This window comes from Poeciliopsis prolifica, unplaced genomic scaffold (assembly GCF_027474105.1).
Source record: "Poeciliopsis prolifica strain line A6 unplaced genomic scaffold, Auburn_PproV2 SCAFFOLD074, whole genome shotgun sequence".
Taxonomy (NCBI): Eukaryota; Metazoa; Chordata; class Actinopteri; order Cyprinodontiformes; family Poeciliidae; genus Poeciliopsis; species Poeciliopsis prolifica.
In genome coordinates, this window is record NW_026562449.1 from 245,435 (window position 1) to 266,483 (window position 21,049).

At 38.4% G+C, this 21,049-nt stretch overlaps 1 protein-coding gene across 1 annotated transcript in view; it reads right to left on the reverse strand.

The window, feature by feature from the left end:
- Positions 1 to 50: 50 nt before the first annotated feature.
- ryr2a (ryanodine receptor 2a (cardiac)) overlaps positions 51 to 21,049 on the reverse strand; it is a 121,935-nt gene continuing 100,936 nt past the window's right edge. Inside the window, exons 90-115 of the mRNA XM_055021221.1 lie at positions 20,531 to 20,611; positions 19,721 to 19,809; positions 19,222 to 19,350; positions 18,815 to 18,919; positions 18,530 to 18,611; positions 18,040 to 18,198; positions 17,744 to 17,898; positions 16,182 to 16,397; positions 15,819 to 16,091; positions 14,719 to 14,925; positions 14,320 to 14,625; positions 12,524 to 12,594; positions 12,239 to 12,389; positions 11,884 to 11,970; positions 11,009 to 11,278; positions 10,584 to 10,714; positions 10,421 to 10,463; positions 10,206 to 10,339; positions 9,544 to 9,604; positions 8,384 to 8,530; positions 7,685 to 7,819; positions 5,607 to 5,763; positions 4,113 to 4,177; positions 3,839 to 3,939; positions 3,121 to 3,172; positions 51 to 2,916 (exon numbers count right to left, since the gene is read on the reverse strand). Of these exons, the coding sequence (XP_054877196.1) occupies positions 2,821 to 2,916; positions 3,121 to 3,172; positions 3,839 to 3,939; positions 4,113 to 4,177; positions 5,607 to 5,763; positions 7,685 to 7,819; positions 8,384 to 8,530; positions 9,544 to 9,604; positions 10,206 to 10,339; positions 10,421 to 10,463; positions 10,584 to 10,714; positions 11,009 to 11,278; positions 11,884 to 11,970; positions 12,239 to 12,389; positions 12,524 to 12,594; positions 14,320 to 14,625; positions 14,719 to 14,925; positions 15,819 to 16,091; positions 16,182 to 16,397; positions 17,744 to 17,898; positions 18,040 to 18,198; positions 18,530 to 18,611; positions 18,815 to 18,919; positions 19,222 to 19,350; positions 19,721 to 19,809; positions 20,531 to 20,611 (3,503 nt within the window). The 3' untranslated portion in view covers positions 51 to 2,820. The remainder of the gene's footprint in view (positions 2,917 to 3,120; positions 3,173 to 3,838; positions 3,940 to 4,112; positions 4,178 to 5,606; positions 5,764 to 7,684; positions 7,820 to 8,383; positions 8,531 to 9,543; positions 9,605 to 10,205; positions 10,340 to 10,420; positions 10,464 to 10,583; positions 10,715 to 11,008; positions 11,279 to 11,883; positions 11,971 to 12,238; positions 12,390 to 12,523; positions 12,595 to 14,319; positions 14,626 to 14,718; positions 14,926 to 15,818; positions 16,092 to 16,181; positions 16,398 to 17,743; positions 17,899 to 18,039; positions 18,199 to 18,529; positions 18,612 to 18,814; positions 18,920 to 19,221; positions 19,351 to 19,720; positions 19,810 to 20,530; positions 20,612 to 21,049) is intronic.

The following is a 21,049-nucleotide window of genomic DNA, read 5'->3' on the forward strand; positions in this document are numbered from 1 at the left end:
TAATCCATCAGCAAATGTATGAGTTATAAATATGCAACAGCTCACAAATGTATAAATAAAGATTTATTTTCCAGATCATGCAATTTCATTTACCCAGTCCCTCTTTTACATTTTCCTTGGTCAAAAGTAGCAATAAGTTATTCAAAAGGTCTACATAATGCACTACTGAAAGGCAAACTAAACATGCCTCCTCGTGGTAAATATTGAAAATGTTTACGTTCACATGATCCAAATACTACAAACTGTATTCATGGCATCATTCAGTCTGAGGCGGTACTTCAGGAGTAGAAAAAAAGGCATGACATCAGCGTGGCATGACAACATGGAAACACACACACACACACACACACACGCACACACAGATTGGCTGCCAATGTGACTGCCTCTTTCACCCTTTTTGCTGGTCAGTTAGCAAGGCTAACTATGCATGCAATGTCACTAACCTAAATGTAATCAGTAGACATGGCTCTTCATGGAACAACTCCACATCCAGTCTTCTAGTGGCCTGTACAATGAAGCAACTTCAACATATGAGCCAAAAGACTGAAAATAATTCCATTATCATTTTAAGTTCAGATGGAGCTGATAGAAAGACAGAGCTACCAGAAGCAAGCAAAAATTACTTCAAAGTTGAAGGTGCTTCACTGGATCCATTCTTGATTGTTGGAAAACGGGCCCCTGAGGATTCCCATCTTCACTTTAATACCTAAACATTTTTCACCCTAAACGTAAACATGGTAGGTGTTCAGACAGCACACTGTTCCTGACAGGGGCAGACCGTAGTGCATTTGGTTTGATGAGGAGAAGAAAACCACCATGACCTGTTCAGTGCAAAGTTACCAACTTGATTGTTTTCAGTCAAGACAGGAAAATGACCAATTACTTCCTTCTATGTGCTTCATCTTTAAGGCAAAGTAATATAGAATAAATGAATAAATACATGCATTCATTTAACTGAAATAAACTTTAGCAACAACATATCCTATCTTTGTTTGCCATAAACAATATACAGACCCTCCAGTACATTCAGTGAAGAGGTATTGCTTGAACCAAATCATTATTAAAGACTTCTCTTATAAATTGCATATAGTATGGAAAAGATAGATGATGAAATAAGATGCTGTCTCTTTAAGGGATGCAATGTGTCACAATACTTGACATCTAGATGTATATAAAACCTAAAACTAAACTTAAATAATTCTAATGAAAAGTTTTATGCAATTTATAGTTGACCTTAAATTGTCTCGGGTTCATTAGACTGCCAAAGTTTCCATGCAATGAATTTATTTCTAAACATTGTTTGAAAAGAATAACGTATTTTGCTGTATTTTATAAGAGCATTACTAAGCATAAAAAATGGAAGAATAATTGCTGGGTGGGTTTTGTTTCTTTGGTGCGACCTCTGAAACAACACAGCTCCCATCTAAAACTCATTTGATATTCTAATGTTGTTATTCTATTCTGTTTTGAATGAAAGTCCAGACCTTAAAACAGAGGGACATATGGAAGGTGTTTCTGCGAGTAGCTAAAGGGACTGCTTTGTTTGGAGGGAGGCATCACAGGATGTTTGAACAGTGAAGATGGTCGCCCCGGCTCCTGAGGCTTCCTGTTACACGGCCTTTCAAGAGACGCCTTCGCTAGAACAAACCATCAATACTGTCAATAACATTCACTCTTTCTCAGGAAACCAGATAATCATAAACATCAAGTCTGCTCTTAGGTTATCCACCAGACAAGCCAAAAACAAACTGTATTTATAAAGGTGACAAAAACGAGTTCATTTGGTTGTTTGGATGAAATATATAAATACCAAAACCAGCATCAGCTGAATTTTAAAAATTGATTGACCCTCTGTTGAAAAGCTAAATAAACATTTCTTATTATGGTATTATGATGCATTCAGTAACACTAGTTTGCACTCTGACTTTAATCCAGCACAACAAACATGTCCTCTGACATAAATTTTTCTCCACAGAGTAACAAAAAGAACTGAAATTTGGAAGCCTCCAAATAAAATAAAATCTGCCACAGCGATAGGTGGCATCTGTTTATTATAGGCTGGATGAATATATATACTGTATATAGGACTCTCAAATCAGATCAGCATTTATAAATACTGTCTCAATGGGACAGCTTAATAATTCTTGAGTGAGTGAAGAGAAGTCAACCTTTAAACACAGGCTGGGTATGAACAAACATCTGCAAACTTCATCTACCGGAAGGCTCTGCTTTCATCAGCAGCACCCAGTTTCTCCTCAGACTGCACTGTGCTTGAATGAAGGTTTCACTCTCTCAGATGTGCAACACAGTTGTCACATCAACATGGCGGCTGCTGCTTTGTTCTGCTGGACATGAATGAATGAGAGAGTGAATTGTGTTGTGTTTTTACCTTCTGGATCTGCAGCTAACATGAACATGTGGAACAGTTTTTTGCCCTGAATGGTTTTCAGGCTTTTTTACATCCTTTTAGTTTTCTTTGCTCTAATTTTGCATGTTACTGTGTCCTGAACGTAAAATAAAGTGAAACCAACATCAACAACAAAAAAAGATCACTTGAGATAGAAATCCTGACATGCCATCAGTCACATATGGTACATATTATAATCTTATATTGTTTATGTACAAGAAGCATTCAAACAAAGTGGGCTGAAGGTTAGATCAGAGTCAACAGGCTGACTACATAAGGATGGATGGCTTGAGGAAGGGAAGAACATCTGGATCTGCTTGGACTGACAGGTGGAACAGAGAGGACAGAGTTGTTTGGCTGCTTCTTGGAGAGCAAACATCTTGGAGATGGCCATGATGAAGGACAGGCTGAGCTCAGTTGAGTTGATCCTCGTACTGTTTCCGGAAACAGTCACCAGCAGGAAAAAACTCCCAGCAGCGCTCCTGGTACATCTTCCATACATAAGACTCCTTCAAGAGAAACAGACAGCATGAGAAGGATTGCATCTAATTTTAAGACTTTAAAAGGACAAGATGTAAGAAAAAAAAATGTTATCAGAAAATATCCACCATGAAACATATCAGTGTCTACATGGAATGAACTGGATCGTAAATACTGAGAACAAAATGTCCCTCAGAATGAAAGAAAAGCTGAGTGGAGAGGAGCTGCTTTACCTGGCCCGTGTGCTCAGTTTCATCTTTGTTTATCAGATACATCAAAAAGAATCTGAAATACACAAACATTTATTACATGTTAGTACAGATGATGGAACAAACTGTGCCCAGAAATAATGGAGTCAATGAGAAAAAGCATCACTTGAAACTGAAGGGGGGATGTTACGAAAAACCAATTTCCATCATGTTATAACATTATTCCCTCATCAATAACATACCTAAACTAATACTTTGATTCTTTCATGCATGTTTGAGAAATCCTCAAATCAGACTACATAAGGATAGGGTTTAGTTAGTGAGGTTTATTTTTTATTTTTATATTTTGATTCCAAATGCAGCTTACTGATTGGAGGACCAGCCATATAAAAAATCTGCAGTTTAACACCAACCACTGTCTCTGAACATAATGAGATTTACATGTTTTAAACTCCACAGGAAGAAAGAACATTTAGGAGTCACTATTTGACCTTGCTAAAGGTCACCATCACAATAGAATCATAACATGTGTTGGTTTTTACATTTCTTTACTAAATATAAAACCTTTTGACACATTAGCACTCGTATACAAATAATCCTAGTAATAACTGCTGCAGTGCCTTGCCCACTGAAACTTTGGCAAAGTGCAAGGCATCAGTTCAGCTGAAGGTTCCAAGCACCAGCTGCCTTCAAGCTGCAATAACAGGAACAACCAACAAAAGCAGGAGCCTCTTATACTCACAAGTAGTTGGCTAAGTTGTGCTCTTGTAGTGTGTGAGTTTCGAACCCATGTGGTACTGTGTCAAAATACTCATTTCCTATTCCACAGATGAAACATTTGGTCTGCAAGAAAACAAAGACAAGTGTAATAAGTTCTCTCCAACAATTTCTGATTTTCATCTCTGACATATGCTAGCTGTTGAGCTAAAAATTGCATCTGAATATCACATAAATAATGAAGCTGCTAGAATGGTGGTGCAGAGACAAATGTGTTTCTGGTGATTGTGTGTCTTCACCTCCATGTCTTCTTTGACTTGTTCCTGCTGGTCTCTCAGTTCACCAAAAGCATCAATGATCAAGCCTAGAATTGGACAAGAAAAATCAGATTCACCAGGCTAGTCAGCTATGCAGCATTATCGCAGCAGCACATTTTGACTTGCTCCTCAATACCTCTGCAGCTTGATCAAGAAGTGGCATATATTGGTCAACAACTAAATCCAGTCGACCACAAGCAGCTGTCTTACACTCAAAAACAGTGAACCCAGTGAACTGTTGAACTAAATAACAGGGCTGAGTGAATTCAATAACCCAATCTGTTCCTTTGCAAAGTCCTATATCATGTCAGGTTAAGAAGACATTGCACATGCTTAGAAGCTTACTCAATGAAGTAACTTAATTTTTATGAAGGTATTTTTGGTGCAACATGATGATGAATCCTTTTCTCAACAATGGCTGCTGGCTGCAGTTTGTGGGGGACAGAATGGTGAATTCCAATTCCTCACCATTTACATTTGGCCCAGTCAGCATATCTGGGTGGAACCCACATATGTACTGCAAACCCATGTAGGGGTTTCCCCCAAATCTATCTGGTTTGCCCAGTTAGAATTTGGAAATCCATGAGAGACCCATATTTTTGTCCTCATTTATTCCATGTGGGGCCCACCTCGGTATGCTGGATGAGGATTGGCTCTCACATGCATCATCTGATTTGCACCAAACTCAATGCTACTGACGTCTGTTGACCTTTAAAAAGTCAAATATTGGAATTTGACTCCAGTGCGCCCCTAGATCATTCAAACAGTTCTATTCTCTGATACATCTTCTGAGCTGTACCAGATTTATTGTGCATCATCACAGAGCACTGCTGCACACATTGGTGTGGACATCCCTGTTGCCTCGCCCACTCAGAGAAGCCCCTGAACATTATTAGGTGACTCTTCCTGTTTCACCCCATGTATGACATTAGACTGAAACCATATCCACGAGCTGCTGATCTCCACACATGATGTGTATCAAACCTTACAGAAAATCTTCACTAATCCACCAAATGACAGGATAACAGGACTATAACTCCTGTATGGAAGGTCGGATTTTGGCCAAACTTTTCAGACTTGCCGATGGACCCATACTGAACTGGATAGAAGGCAATTTGGAAGATTCGCCAAATGTGCCGCCTTGTGGACAAGCATAGGATTGCTGAGAAAGTGATGGCAGAGGCGCTTTTTCGCTGCCATGACGCTGGAGTGGCGCTGAGCTGGGAGGGCCACATGAGGCCACTTGTAGGTTTAATTTGGAGTCATGGTCCACAAAAAAATCTGCAAATTGGACAGTGAAAGTTTTTGTGCTTTCTTATCTTGGTCAATATGTGTTGAGTTTTCTTTCACCAAATTATAAGTTTTTATGTTCTTGTTCAGTTTTTCTCCTACTTTCGACCTCAGATGAGACAGTGAAGTGGCACATCTTTCTGAGGCATTTTGTCCATAGAAGCATGTATTTGCTGTGTCCCTCACCCTGTATGATGGCCAGCAGGATTACAATGACAAAGAAGAAGAATGTGATGTCAAAGATGATCCGGTAGATCTCGTACTCATCGCCCGCAGGATCCTCGATTTGGTCGCCAATTCCTCCGCCTGCTCGAACGCCCACATACATGTGAAACATGTAACACTGGGCAAGAAATGGAGAGGAAGAAGGTGAAAGAAAAGGATTTTTTTCTCAAATTGCTTTAGCTGTTTTGATCAGTTTTGATATGTAATCTGTAATATTAACTCTCTCCTGACCTTCAAAGCACAATTCAAAACTCCTCTGTTGAAGTTAGCCTTCTCAAGTTACGTCTTTAGTGGTTTTGTGGTTTATTGTTAGCTTTTACTGTTCAGTTTTTGTTCTTGATGTTGTAGACTGTCCTTGGGTATTTGATCAAGAAGCGGCATATATTGGTTTTCATTATTTAAAGGCACAATGCACTTTAATTAGCAGTATTTCATTTCATCACTGTAGTTAGGTGTGTAGACATACAGTAAACAAAAGAAACAGAAGTTTTTGATATTAATAAAAGGCCAAAATTAGTAAACTATCAGTTGACAAAAAAGGGACAGAAACAATTATTTGTCAGATAAATATTTAAAAGGAAAAATGTGTAATAACAGGAATTTAAGTGACAACATCTTTGCAAAGTACGCTAGGAAACACAGGCTTTAGTTAGGAATGTTGTACTAAAAAATAAACTAATAGAACACAAAAAGTATAGTAAAATACCTAAATATGAAGTATATTGGTGCATAAGTAGATGCCAAGAATGTGCAGATGACTTGTACAAGGGTCTTGATTAAAGAGGTATATGTCATAGTAAAGGAAAGAAACTGAAAATATCTTTGAACCAAAATGAAGGAATGAAACGGAAAACAGGGAAGAAGAAGAAGAAAACAGAGCTGTTTTCCTCCAGGCACATGGGAAAAAGAAACAGAACAGGAAGAAAATGGTCACTTCACTCCACTATATAAACTCTGAAACCTGAGGCAAGTGACTCCATAATACAGACTTCCTCTTGTTCATTCCTCTAAGCTCCACAGCTCCTGTCACCTTATCACAGTTTAATGCAGGCAGAACTGCCACTATTGGCTCCTTAATAGGAAACCAGTTGCTCCATCAACTGCTATGGGAAGGTGACTAAAACGGATTAGTGTGTTTGTCCCAAAACATCTGGGTGACACAAGGTTCTTCCTAACTGCAGAAACACAAACAGGCAGATTCCTTTTTATAGTGATTGCTTAAACATGGCAAAGAACAGACAGTTACTATGTCCATAGATACTCATTAAAATACATAATTCTAGGGCTTTTATAATCAGAGGACACAATAGCGTAGCAGATTATCAGCTGCAGAACGAAGTATGCCTGGTTCCAGGCCTGAGCGCTCTGAGCCCTGTTACTCCCACCATAAATGGAGGCCAATGATCCTGTTAATACAGGCGGTAAGATACTGACTGGTTTCAGTTCCACAGCGGTTCATTGATGAATCAGGCAGAAAGTCAGACATCAGTAAAACTTTCCTCCACCAGCTTGTTTTTCTACAGGATTACATTAGCATATTTGACTTTCAGCACAAGTTCAGACATGATTTAAGGCCATCGGTGCATTCAGTCAAAAGGTATGTTTTAGTGAAATATGTTCAGACCGACTTCATATTTCATTATGCAATTGTAGTTTGGAGAAGTAGTAACTGAAATGATTTTAGATACACTGTATTATGTCAAGCATTTTTGTATTGACATTGTTATTGTATTTTTGCACTATTGTGCTGCAAAGTTCACCAAGGTTACAGTAGCCTACACACTTTTTCATTCAGAGGCTTTTCAACTTTTAGACTAAGTCATGGTCACAACCAACTTTTGACATTATGTTTATCAAAAAAAAAAAAAAAAAAAAAAAAACTTCCATTACTTTAGATTTTCTAACTGATCCACTCCAGCATGAAATGCAAGAATTCACTTAGGTATCAAAGCAAATGTAAAAGTGACTGCAGTTACTTGTTTTTATTCAAACTCATAACAAATACAACCTATGAAAGTGGAGATATTTATCATACTCACTGTCAACATGTCATCACACTTCATGTCTGGAAGTTCTCCGTCTTCACTTTTATTGTAAAACTTTCTAAAGAAGTTGAAGGCAACCACCGTGTAAAGGTAAACCACCACTGCTAACAGACCGACAGTGAGCACAAGCTGGAAGATAAGAAGGATGAAAACACTACTTTGATGGCCATCAAGGTCAGAAAATTTATAATTCCATGATATGGAGATTTTTATTACTGATCAACTCTAACTGAGCTGGAACGTCTGTGCTGAATTCCTGTATTCGTTTGGAAACATATTCATCAGGCCCCTGGTATAATGTGAAAAAACATTCCTCTAAAAGAAAGAGGACTTTTCTATCTTTTAATTTTTAACTTCTAACTTGGAGAAATAAAATGCAACTTTATTTATTACTCTATAATTACAATTAGAAGAATTTTCCTACCACCATGCTTTGCTTAGAACAAATCATGTAAATGGTTTTATCATATCAGTGACACTTTAATACTTGTCTGTATGCAAATAAATCTATTCAATTTCATTGTGCTCAATCTTTCACACTTTTTAAAGAGGCTAATATGACATGAATAAGTAGGTCATTATTCATAGCAGTGTGTATAATGACTGCAGGGACTCCTAGAATGACTTCTAGTGGCTTTTTAGCCTTTATATTAACAAAAATGTCACACACACAAACACAAACAACCTGCTAACCTGTTTGCCATTATGTGTGACTGAAGAGAGGATGGTCCGCAGGGTCTTGAAGCCCATAGCAATGTCCAGCAGATGGGCAGCAAAGAAGAAGTTGTTATAGTGACCCAGAATGGACATGGTCATGTACCAGGCCAGATACAGGAAGGACTGCAACGAGGGCACAGCACCATGGTTACAGACTGATGCAGGAACCACACTTATGTCATGATATAGTATTTATAAACAATATGAAAGGAGTTTTGAACAAAACATTTTGGAATTAAAGTTATGCTTGTTGTCATGTGGAGTTAACAACTGTAACTCATTTAACTGTAACTCCATTTGCTGACATTTTATTGTACAAAAGTAATATTTCTCTTGTTTTATGTACAATTTTTAATCCAATTGCTGCCAGTGAACATTACTCAGTGAGTTGTTTTTTTACCCTATACAAAAATGGGTGGTGCATGTCCAGTGGATGATCAGACAAAATGAGCAATAATTGGACAATCCGTGGACTGGGACAATAAAGGGCCACCCCAAAATGTCAAATTTTGTCACAAGTCATAATTCCTCAGATGTCACAAGTTATGAGGGGGCGTGCCATTGGCATGAAGGATGCAGGGATGTCCACCAGAGCAGTAGCTGTACGGCTCAATATACATTACTGGTCCACAGGTTGTTTAAGAGTTGGTTTTCAGCACATTGGCACTACTGCAAATTGACCTCATCGTCGTCAGTCACATGTGAAAATTTCAGCACAAGATCGGCACATCCGGCTCGTCCATCTGCGAGATCGGCTAAGACCAGCGACACACATCATGGAGACGCATCATGCTCAGACTGTCCATAACCGCCTAAGAGAAGCCAACTGGGTCAAAATCAAATTTCTCTGCGTGACCCTTACCATGTTCATAGGACTGTCAATCCGCTACAAATGAATGTTATCAATGCCGATATAAAGATCAGTAATTACTGAAAATATAGTTTGAGTTTCTCTATATATTACGTAACCCAAATGTTCATAAAACTCATATTTGACATGGGATGTTTATATTTTTGTTCAGTGTACTCCTGGATATTAAAATAAATCTAATATTGTGAAAGCATCTGAAAACCAACACTGAGTTTTAAATGTTTTGACACTGTCTCTTTGTGCACATGACTGATGGAATACTTACATTATCAGTAAAAACAACTCCAAGCTTCCAGATCTGATACTTCACATCGATGGAGTTGAGCCTGTTAGGAGGCAAGACAAGGTTGACTGTTCTTCATATCCATAAGAAATAATCAAGCATTTTATTAAAATGTGAAATCTAGAGGTTATACTCTGCTTGAATCTTTCACTAGTGGCTTCAGTATGCATGATTCTAAGGAAGATAGAAAGTGAATGTGTTTTTTCTGTTTTTTTTTTGTAATATTCCAAAATTCAATGAAGAAATTGATGGAGAAAAATTTTAATCAATGGCCAATAACCTTTTTGAAAAAAGCTCTGTCCTTAAAGTGTCTGTAAAGCTACTGAGTTTTCAAACATGGCTTCTAGTTTATTCAAAACTGCAGATCATGACATCACAGGTTATTATGTGATGTTTGAAAGACCTCGACATGCCACCATTTTATGTTAGTAAGAATTTTAAAAATCAATTATATTACAATCAGTCCAAATGACAGAAAGTACATCTTCCTGTTTAAAGAATGTTGAATTGTAGAGTAATTGGTTTGCTGTAAGCAAGAAAAGCTTGAAACCTCCAGACTACATAATGTTAATTATTCATCAATATTTATCTTTCATTTTCTTCTCTTAAAAGGAGACATACACACTGTTGGAGTAAGAACTTACACAGCAGCCAGTGAACTGTCTTTCCTGGGTTTTCTTTTCTTGTGAGCGTCACTGAAATCCAGAGCAGCCTTGTCCAACCCCAGCAGCTCACTGATGCGGTCATGGCCATAAAATTCCCCGTACTTGTCCATCACCTGCACAAAATGAGACTGTATGAAAAAATGTCCAAAATTTATTCAGTTAAACTTCACATCTTCATGAACTTATTTGCTTACCTTCCTCTTGACAAACTTATCCCAGTAGTTGTTGGGGAAGGATCTGAAAGGACAAGAATTTTATGGAAGTGAAGTGTAAGTGGTAAAAAAGAAAAAAAAAAGAAAAAGATGCATATTAACAGATATTTTCTGGTTTCTTTTGGTTCTGTTCTGATCCACTCACTGTGTGTTGATCACAAGTCTGTCCCACTGTCCTTTAATGTCGTCCTCAGATGGTTGCTCAGTGATGTAAAGACCATCAAACTCAAGCTTCCTTGCCACTTCCTTTTCACGTTTGAAGATTACCAGTGGAACCTACATGAGCCGCACACAGCAATACACGACCACTATGTTCAAATTACTGAAATAGCACTAAATGACTAAGTGCAATATGCTGGGTTTCCTTAGAAAGAAACATTTTAAACTGTTTGATAACTGGGATAAGTTGGAATCTGTGTGATTGAGTTGAAAAGATTTTTTTGTAAATTGCCTGGAGATGACATTGCTTGTGAACTGGTGTTATAGAAATAAACTTAATTGAAATATACATGAGGAAACCCAAACCAAACAAGGCTTTTCTTGCTTTACTTTGTAATTTGCCAATCTTACCTTCAGACAGTAGTATCCAATGATGCAAAAGAAGGAAATGACGGTGTGGAGAACAGCCAGGATCCGCAACATGGGCTCCATGTATCCGCTGCTTTCCTCCAGAACAAAACGCACTGAGACCGGCTTCAGAGGCTCGCCCGTCTCATCCGGCACCCGGTCGTTCGATTCCAGCCTTTCTCCAAGCAGTGGATCCCACTGGACACTGCTGTCTGCATGGCTGCTGGTGTGAACAGCTTCCTTCTCTTCCACCAGGGATGAAGAAGTAGAAACCTGGCAGGAACAAGTTAACTAGCTTTTTTCACAGCAAAGCAACAACAAAAAAGACATTAAAAAGAGAAACAGAATATTGTTTCCTTTTCAGGAGGTCTCTACAAGAAAGCCATATGCTGTTTAATTGCAATAACAATCCAATAACTACTTCAAACAACAGTTTTCATGTGGATAACAAAGTACTACCCTAACCCAACAGTTTTGTTTAGTAATGCTCCCTGATACTCTTTAGCTTTGGCCTGATTTTCTGACCTCTGTCCCATGACCCCTGACCCAGGCTTCTATTCATGTCAGATGTTTGCAGATCATTTATTATCACCCTCAACTATTCAAAGCCTTTTTAACAGAAACAATTGTTTCCAGTTGTTTGTAGAGGGCTAAGAGCCTGATGGTGTGTGTGACTGTATGACAAAATGTTATACAGTCACACATACTGTGCATGGTGCCCAGTGTTATTTTTGGGTTAGGTTTAAAACTGAGGTGTGAACTGAGTTAGGGTTAGATTGTAGAAATCAACGATGAATGAATGGAAGTCACTGCAAAGTCATTGTAAAGATATGTGTGTTTGTGTGTGTGTGTTCCTACCATACCCAGTTCCCTGTTACCTTATAGAATAGAAGTATAAAATTAATTGCAAATGCAACAAACAGGGCCAGCATCCTCATGTTGTAGAAGTTTCTGGCAAAGTAGTTCTGTGGGGACGACAGGAAGACAACAGCAGATTGTTGATTCTGGAACAGATTTCTAACATGCTTCACATCATCTCATCTACTGACTGAATGAGAACATGCTAGTGCCTACATGAAAGTATTTCTTCTTTCATCAGAAAGACCAGAAAGTGAAGGACAGGATGGGACAGAGATGGGACGGGACAGAACAGAAAAGGACGGGAAAGGATGGGACAGGATGAGGAAGGACAGGACAGAACAAGACGGAATAGGACAGAAATGTTGGTGATACCAGCAGTTTCCTCTGGTAGGCCAGGATTTTCTTCAGGACGGCCGACTCCTGCAGGTCTGGTTCATCAGACTTTAAGTTGTGATGCTTTCTCACTTTTGATTTTATCTTCTCATTCTTCACTTGTTTCTCTTGTTTCACCACATGCTCCTCTCTAAAATCATGAAACATGAAATATGAAAACTTAAGGCTTTATGCTGTCTCTCCATATTCATCTATTTCTCTGGTTTTTGTCCCTCCTGCCCCCCCAAAAGTTGCTCTTATGATGGAATAAAGACTTTTACTCACTCTGACATTTTTTCAGGTTCAGATTCAGCTTCTGATATTTCTTCCTTCTTTTCAGAGGGACCACTCTTTGACTAAAGCAGAAAGCATGATTAGAAAGTATGCATAGTTGTTATTCACCATGAGTCTGGAGCTAAAAGACTCAATCATAAGGTCTTATAAAAGTGTTCAGAACCCTTCATGTTTTCCTACATTTGTCATGTTGAATCCACAGTATATTATTTTTTCTTTATTAGTACAACAACATATCTCAGTGAATAAATGTATGGTTTAAATTTTATTAAACAAAAATTGGAAATGTGTGATTAAGTTCAAGAAAAACATCCCAAACTTTGAGTGTCTCTTAGACCTCTGTTCAGTCCACCATGTTTAACATGGTGAGAGGCCCACAGTGGCTCTGGAGGAGCTGCAGTGAACCGGGGCTCAGGTGGCACAGTCACACAAATCAGGCTTTTGCGAAATAGTGGAAAAATAAAACAATGAAAGGTAAAGTTGAGTTTGCCTGTTGCCTTCAGAAAATAAAGTCAAACGAGAACAAAATAAACCTTTTTAGCATACGTACAAAATGTTACAGTTGAACCTGAATTTATTATAGTTATCTTTTAACTTCATAAGTTAACCTGATAGAACCTGATAGAACAGGTTCCCTGTTACCTGTTCTATAAGGTACCGGGGAACCTTATAGAACTGCCAGAATCTGCCAAAGAATCTATGGAAGGAGTTAAAGATTAGAGTGATGGACCAACTCTAAACTGTCTGGTCAAAATACCACAGGAAAAATGGGAAAAACTGGTCAGAAATTATAAAGAGGGTTTGATCATTGCAATTCCTTCAGTTATTTTGAAGGATTAAAGTAGATCATTTTGGGGGAAGAAGAGAATGAAAACAGACAAATTAAGTTAATTTCTCAAGACAGTAACTCTGAACGTTCATATCCAACCATTCCTGGATTCTCATGAGTCAGACAGAATATTCTCTGGATGCCTCCCCAAAAGTCTTACAACTGAAACTATAATGAATATTGATTCTACAAAGCCTGCTGAATACATGTGCCTGCCACACTTTTCAAATTCCAATTTGAAAAAAATAAATGATGCATCATTTTACTTTTCTGATTACACTTCTACCTCAGCACAAATATTTTCTTTATTTTACATGATTGCTTTGTCAGGTGCTTCAACACAATCAGGATTTTATAACAAAAGTGCACAAGCCTCATTGTTTTCACTCTGTCACTACTAAAGTAATGCATAACATTCCTGGAGCACCATTTTGATTTTATGGGTGCTGAATAAAAAAAGTGCAGTGAGTTTCTCACACACATACCCACACACGCGTTCACAATAAAAGAATAGTTTGAAGAGGAAACTAAAACAAAAGACAAAACACAGTGAGATGATAGTGACACGGTTAAAGTGATTGCAGTTCCACACATAGGCTAAATGAATAATTTATAGTTCGTATTTCAGACTCCTTCAGCTCAGGGTGACAAATACATTATGGTAAAGACAGCAGTGATTCTAGCAATTCGGTCATTATAAAATACAGTTCATATGAACAAACACAGCAAGAGATAATAAGTCAGCTATAAATGACATAATGGATATGTCTTTTAAATTACTGTAGACAATCAGTGATAAATGAACAAGAAGTTGTTGATGTTTGGAGTATTAAATTTAGTTCTAAAGGTTTAGACGCTGAACTCTAAACATGAACTAATTGATTCCTGAGCTTAGAACAAGTTCAGGGTGATGAATATACATAATGAATAAACCCAAAGTAGAAAATGTTTCATTCACCTGGTGTCTTTGTCTTAGTTCTGGCTGTGGAGCAGAAGGCAGAGCTGAGGGGGGAACTGGGGTATTGAGGAGCTCTGTGAGGGTAGCGTTGGGGTTATGGGGGGTGATCTTGTACTGTCCCCCCTCTCTTCTCAAGTCAAGACCAAAAATGTCCGACAGCAGCTCAGTTTCACTGATATTAACTGCTAGATCAGCCAGGTCCTCCTTCGGGGAGCTGCGCTCAGACAGCCTCTTCTCTCTCTCATCTCCTTCACCGCGGACCTCGTCCTGGGTTGGGTCAGGCATGGTGGCCAGCAGCTCTGACACCTGTAGATGGAGACATTTCTTTATGAATAGCTGATGCAGAATCTAAATAGTTCTTTCTTCAACCATTTTTGCATCTAATTTTACATAAATAACCTTGACAGCTTTGGCTCCCTCTACTAAATTTCCTCCCATGAAGGTATTGTAGAAGATTCTGCAAAATCCTCGAGCCACACTGAAGGTCACATGGAGGAGACCCAGCAGCATTGACCAGTAGAAAGACACCAGAGTGGTCACCAGGTCTTTCAGTGTCATGTTCTTGATTTTCTTCATTTGTTTCTTTAGACTCTTCATTGACAGCACCTGAAGCAAAGAACAGAGCCAAAGCTTACCGAACACTCTGCTGCACATCACTGTGCCCCTCGATGTGGACTCTGATCTGAACCATCAGAGCCACATGAAGACCATTATAAAGCCAACCTTCTATCACCTGAAAAACATTTCATTAGAGAACTAACGTCTCAGCAAGATCTAGAGAAACTCATCCATGTGTTTATCTAGTCGCATTGATTGCTGCATCAGTGTCTTCACTGTCTGTCTGCATAAAGATACAAAACCAAGCATGGAGACGCAGCCTTCAGCTTCTATACACCAAACTTCCAGAAAAGTGCAGCTGAAACACTAAATTCCTCTAGACCAGGGCTTCTCAATTCCAGGCCTCAGCCACCGCGGCTCTGTATGTTTTAGATGTGACTCAATTGCAGAAAAGCTCATCTAAATGATTGCATGGCCTCTTCTGTAGCCATTAAACAGGACCAGAATTGAGAAATAGACTAAAATTCAACTTGGTTAGAATTGGTTCATTTCATAATAAATGAAACATTGACCAACATTTGATGTGTATTGATGATTTTGTTGATGACATGCAACAAAATGCTATGTTTATTAATTGCTTCATAAATCATTATCATATTATTTTTTTGTCATATAAAGCATTTGGAAGCTGCGTTGCATCTTCCAGCAGACAGACATCACTGCTTTCACCGTCTCAGGATTCATTTACATGTTTTGTCCAGAAAAGATTAGAATTATTTCTTAAAATTTGTCATGCATAAAAGAATATTTACATCAAACTGCATTTTTTCATTACAAAGACCTCATATGCAAAGTTTGGGAGACACTGAATCAATATATATTTATATATATGGTATGTACATACATGTTAAATTGGCAGTGAAGGAAATGTGTGCTCTTACCTTTATGAGCAACATGACGTTATAACGGAGGGCGATTAAAGCCAAGCGCACAGTAGACACAGAGAAGAAGCCCATGTCAGGGTTTTCCTCGTCACATTTCTCTCGCTCACTCTCCTCTTTCACAGCTGAGCGCTCGCCAGCATCAGACATCTGCGCTGCTAGCTGCATTTCAAAGATGGTGTCCTCACAGAAATTCACAAACAGCTCCATCTTCTCTTTTTCTCCACCTTCATTCACCACATCGAAGATGAACTGGCGTTTTGATTCTTTGACCTGCACACACAGGAGGGATGTTTGGAGAAGATTTCAGGGTTAACAGATCTTTGATCATCTGAAGTGATGGATCGCTAAAAGCATATTCACCTGAGGTTTCTCCCATTGTGTCCGACTGGACTCACTGATTTCAAAGTAAACCCGCTCAATGCGCTTGGCGCTGCCCATGATCTCAATCCGGCCCAGATATGGCTGGAAGTAGTTGAGGACACTCTCGGCCAGCTCCAGGAAGGTCTGCAGGCGGGTGTCATGAGGCATGTGCTCAGATAGATTTGTCAACAAAACTGCCACATTGAAGCCAATGTCCTGAGAAACAAAGTGAAGAGTAAATATGAAATTAAACCTTTATTGCTTTTAAGGATGTTAGGCAAAATGGATCATGATGGAACCAAAAACATTAACTTAACTTAAAAGTCTGAGAAAACTAAATGACCCAACCCTTGTTATTTAAATAATTCTTGTGTGTGTGATGTCTGGCTAAACTTCACACACACACACCATCCTGGTAAAAACCAGCTCCTTGTTGTACGCTATTTATTTCACCTAGAGGCCCTGGGCTCTCAGCTGTTGCTGCCTGCAGTCCGAGACTGTGTAGAAGTTTGAAATTTTATCTAGTAGCTAATGTTTGTTCATGACATATGTAATGCACCAGTTCTGTGGAGTTTACTGGAAATTACCTGCACTGTGATCAATCATCACGTACTGAACAGCTTCTTCCTCCCCTGCCATTGCTGAAACTACAGGCAGACTGCAATTCTAAAATGGAGGAGAAACTCATCATCGTTCACAACTTCTCCTGATTGACCTGGCAGAAAGTCAAGCTCCATAAATCCAAGCCAATTGGAGAAATCCCAGATGGAACACAGAGCCTAGATCGAGTGGAATGTGTAGGAAATTGCCACATTAGGCAAAAATGGTTGTTAAAGGTTTTTTCTTCATTATGGACATTTTGATTCTTTATTTCAATATCTTGATTGATTTGCACAAGGTTTTTCCAAATATAGCTTCCTTCTTTTTGAATTGAATTCAGTTCCATCCATCTGTCTGGAGGCTTTATAATTCATTATCATATTATGGCCGTTGGGTTAGGGGCGGAGTACACTGTGACAGGTCGCTACTCCATCACAGGGCAACAAAGAGTTCATGGGTGAATGAACAAGTCCACTATTTAGACAGAATAATCAACAGTCAATTTTTAGACTGTAGAAAAGAGCTGGAGCACCCAGAGAGAATCAACATGGAGGACAGTAACGTCCATGCAGAAAGACCTGGAATTCAAACCCAGGACGTCTGCAACAATGAAACCTTCAACTCAATTCAGTTTATTTGTATAGCAGCAATTCACATCATATCAAGGCACTTTACAAGAAAAAAAAAAGAAATGTCTTGTTTGTTCCCTGAGGTTACAATAATTCTCTCAACTGTAAATGTGTTGGAAATATTTTTTCTTTGAACCAACTTAAAATATATATATTATTCTAATTTGGTACAGCTAATTTTAATAGTTTTGCTGAAGCTATAATTCTGATATGATTTTCAGTCAAATCAGAAAAACAAATAAAATAAGCTGCAACAAATTAGAGAATGTTTTCTAAGTTGGTTCAAAGAAAAAAAATTTCAGTGTACATCCACTGCTCTGTGTTCTGACTCACCTTGGCTGGTTCATGAAAACGCATCACAAACTCCTCATAGTCCAGAAGTTCATTCTCATCAGTCTCAGCACAGGAGAGGAGGAAGTCAGTTTCAGACTGGGTGTAGTGTTTGTGGCTCTCCATGGCTTTATGGAAATCCCTTTTAGAGATGACACCTGCAGGTTCATATATTTGTTAATCACAAACCATTTCCACCATGCAAAATACTCTATATGCAAAAAATGTCAATCCAGCACATTTCTCATTAGGGCTCATTAATAACTTATTCAACAAAAAAAGTGTTCAGAGCTTTTTGCCTTTTGCATCGGGGTCATACTCCTTGAAACCATCAGAGGAGGTCAGGTCTTTCAGTTTCAGGAACATGTCAAAGAACTTGAGGATCATCTCCACATTGTTGGACGATTCCACCAACATATCAACCATTTGCTTGCCAATTGTCCCATTTACTACATTACCTGTGAGGGTGACGGTGAATATTTTTAGACAGGATTTAACAACTATAGCAGACATAGCTTATCTCAACACAACTAATGTATCCATCTGCTGGTTCTATCTATAACACAGATCTAGACTAAAAAGCCACCTGTTTAGCTTTTCAAACAACATACATAAAACATTAACTGACATTCTGATGATGGTACTTGACAAAATGTAATGCTTCAGTTGTTGACTGTGTGTTGTATGGCTTCATATGACCTGCCTTGCTGCTGAAATGTACTATACAAATAAACTTAATTTATTGATCAATCGACAATAAGTCATACATTGCTAAGAACATAAATATACCTTCTAGCATAGAAAGCAACATAACCACCATGTCTTTCTGCAGATCCATCAGTTCTTTCAGTAGCTCAATCTGACTGGAGTCCTAAAAGGAAAGAGAAGGAACCATGTTTGATCAGTCTGGAACCCACTTATAGTAGGCTAATTATGGTAAAAGAAGGTACAAATTGTTATTTAAATGCTTAATCTCACACATGCACAATAAAGAAATGCAGACTTTCAATCTACTCATAAAATGGGTGACTTTGTGAGACCTGTCAGTTTCTACCCAAATTGTTTTCCACTAACCTGAGATAATTTCATCTGCATGTGAGCAAAGACATGCAGGAAGCCAACCACAGCATCCCACAAGCGACTGTGTGCCAAACTCTGTTGGTTGCCTGTGCACGGCCCCTACAAAAACAAACTCAGTCAGTTTCACTGTACAGAGCGATGAGTCACCCTGCACATAATTATGCAAAAAAAAAAAAATTTCAAACAAGAAAACAATAAATGACACTGCATGATGTGAGGAGAGAATAAGAAGCTTTTCATTAGAGTACATGTACTGCAACATACAGAAGAAGTTCATTTTTGGATCTGATTAAGGAAATTCTGGTTATCTGCCTCATGGAACTTGTTAGTAGCTTTTTTTAAAATAAAGGGATTTTTAATAGAAATGAAGTTCTTTCTTTCTATCTGCTTAATTCTCTTACCTGGATATACTCTGTAAGTGTGTTGAACACCTGTTTAGCCACATTGATTGCCTTGGAGAAATTCCTCTGGCCCTGCTCATCAATAACATCCTTCCCAGAATAATACCAGTAAAAGTCACTGATAGACTCCTGAGGAGGAAGAATGGGAAATTAAAGTGTTTCCAGTAAAATTAGAAGCTTGAAATTTTAATGAATAAACAAACAACCAAATAGAAATTATAGATTAGGATAATTCCTTCCATGCCATGTCTGCATTATGTAGCAGCTTATTTTTGGAGTCTTCAGCCAAAAAAATCATTTATTTTTGTCATTCTGTTACTAACTGATCAACTTGTTCCAAAAGATATTTTTCACTCAAATTAACAGCTTTGTAAAAAACTGGCTAGTTAGGATTGTCCATATAACCATCAGGGGTTTTTTTCAAGCTCCTATGAGGAAATCTGCCTTAGAGTAAAATTGTATTTTTCACATATTGTAGCTGTGAAGAGAAAAAACTAACCTGAACTCTGAGTAAGTAATCAACAGTAGAGATGATGATATTGACGGTTGTATTGTTCCCAGTTTGTGTCCTCAAGTAGTTCTGGAAATCTGAAACAAAATGAAACAAAAATAAGAATATATAAAGTCGAAAGGGAAAAAGCAGAACAAGATATTTCAGATGCTTCATAGAGTCTATTAAAGATTTTCACCCCCGTGGATGCTTTAAATGTTATTGCTTTTACAAATCACCGGCTTAAGAGACCATTTATTCTTCAACCAAATGATGAGCTGACGTATCCAGCTGGAGATGCACAAGGTGGATGTTCAGAAGTGGCCCAGTCAAAGACCAGACCACCTGAGAGAGCTGAAACAGTTTAGCAGCAATGATGGAGGAAAACTGCATCATTCAGATGAGCAGCCTGACTGAGACCAAAACACACACTCCCTATTTATGCATTCACTTCATTTCTGCAAATAATTTTTATTTAATTGACATTATTTTGTAGAAACATAACTTTCACTTTAAGCTTTTTTTTTTTTTGCAAATTGTCAAAAAAGCCAAGTGATCGTGACTGATTTATAAAAGCAACAACAACAACAAAAAAAAGAGTGGGACATCCAAGAGGGTGAATACATTTTATATAAGAATCAGTTGATTGATAGATCAAATGTATCTTTCTCCCTTCTAAGCTAGAAGAAAAAGACCTTATTTTAACAAAACAGAACCACTTTGTATCAATTGTATTGCCAGTTAAAGCCATGGAGCTTAATTCACAGCCTGCTAAACATTTCTCTATTAATTAATAACCAATAAGAGAGAGCCTAGTACCCGAGTTGTGTCCTTCGCAAAGCAGCTGCAGGAAGCGGAAAAGGTCACAGGTGAACTCATCATCCTGCATGACCTTCTCACCTGGCCAAAGAGAAGAAACACACACAACACGCACACACGCAGGCACGCACACAAGCAGGCACACATAAGCACAATCACAGACAGGTGTATGCACAAACATTTCAACAACACAAGCATGAGCAAACATCAAAGCACACACACATTCATATACACAGACACACACAGAAATCAGAGAAAGGGCAACAGGAGCAGATAACATGTGAGAAACAACAAGAGAGACAGGAAGATGGAGAGTGAGGATATGTTAAAAGAGAGATGCTAATGTAAGGGTATCACCAGTGCTTTCTGTACTACCATGTCAATGATACAACATTCTTATCTAACACAAACACACAGACACACTGTTGGATTAAAGGTGGGCAGCCAAGCACTTGGCACAAAACTCAAGTGTAGTGTATGTAGTGCAGCATTTTACAGTCAGAATGGGACTTTGACTGG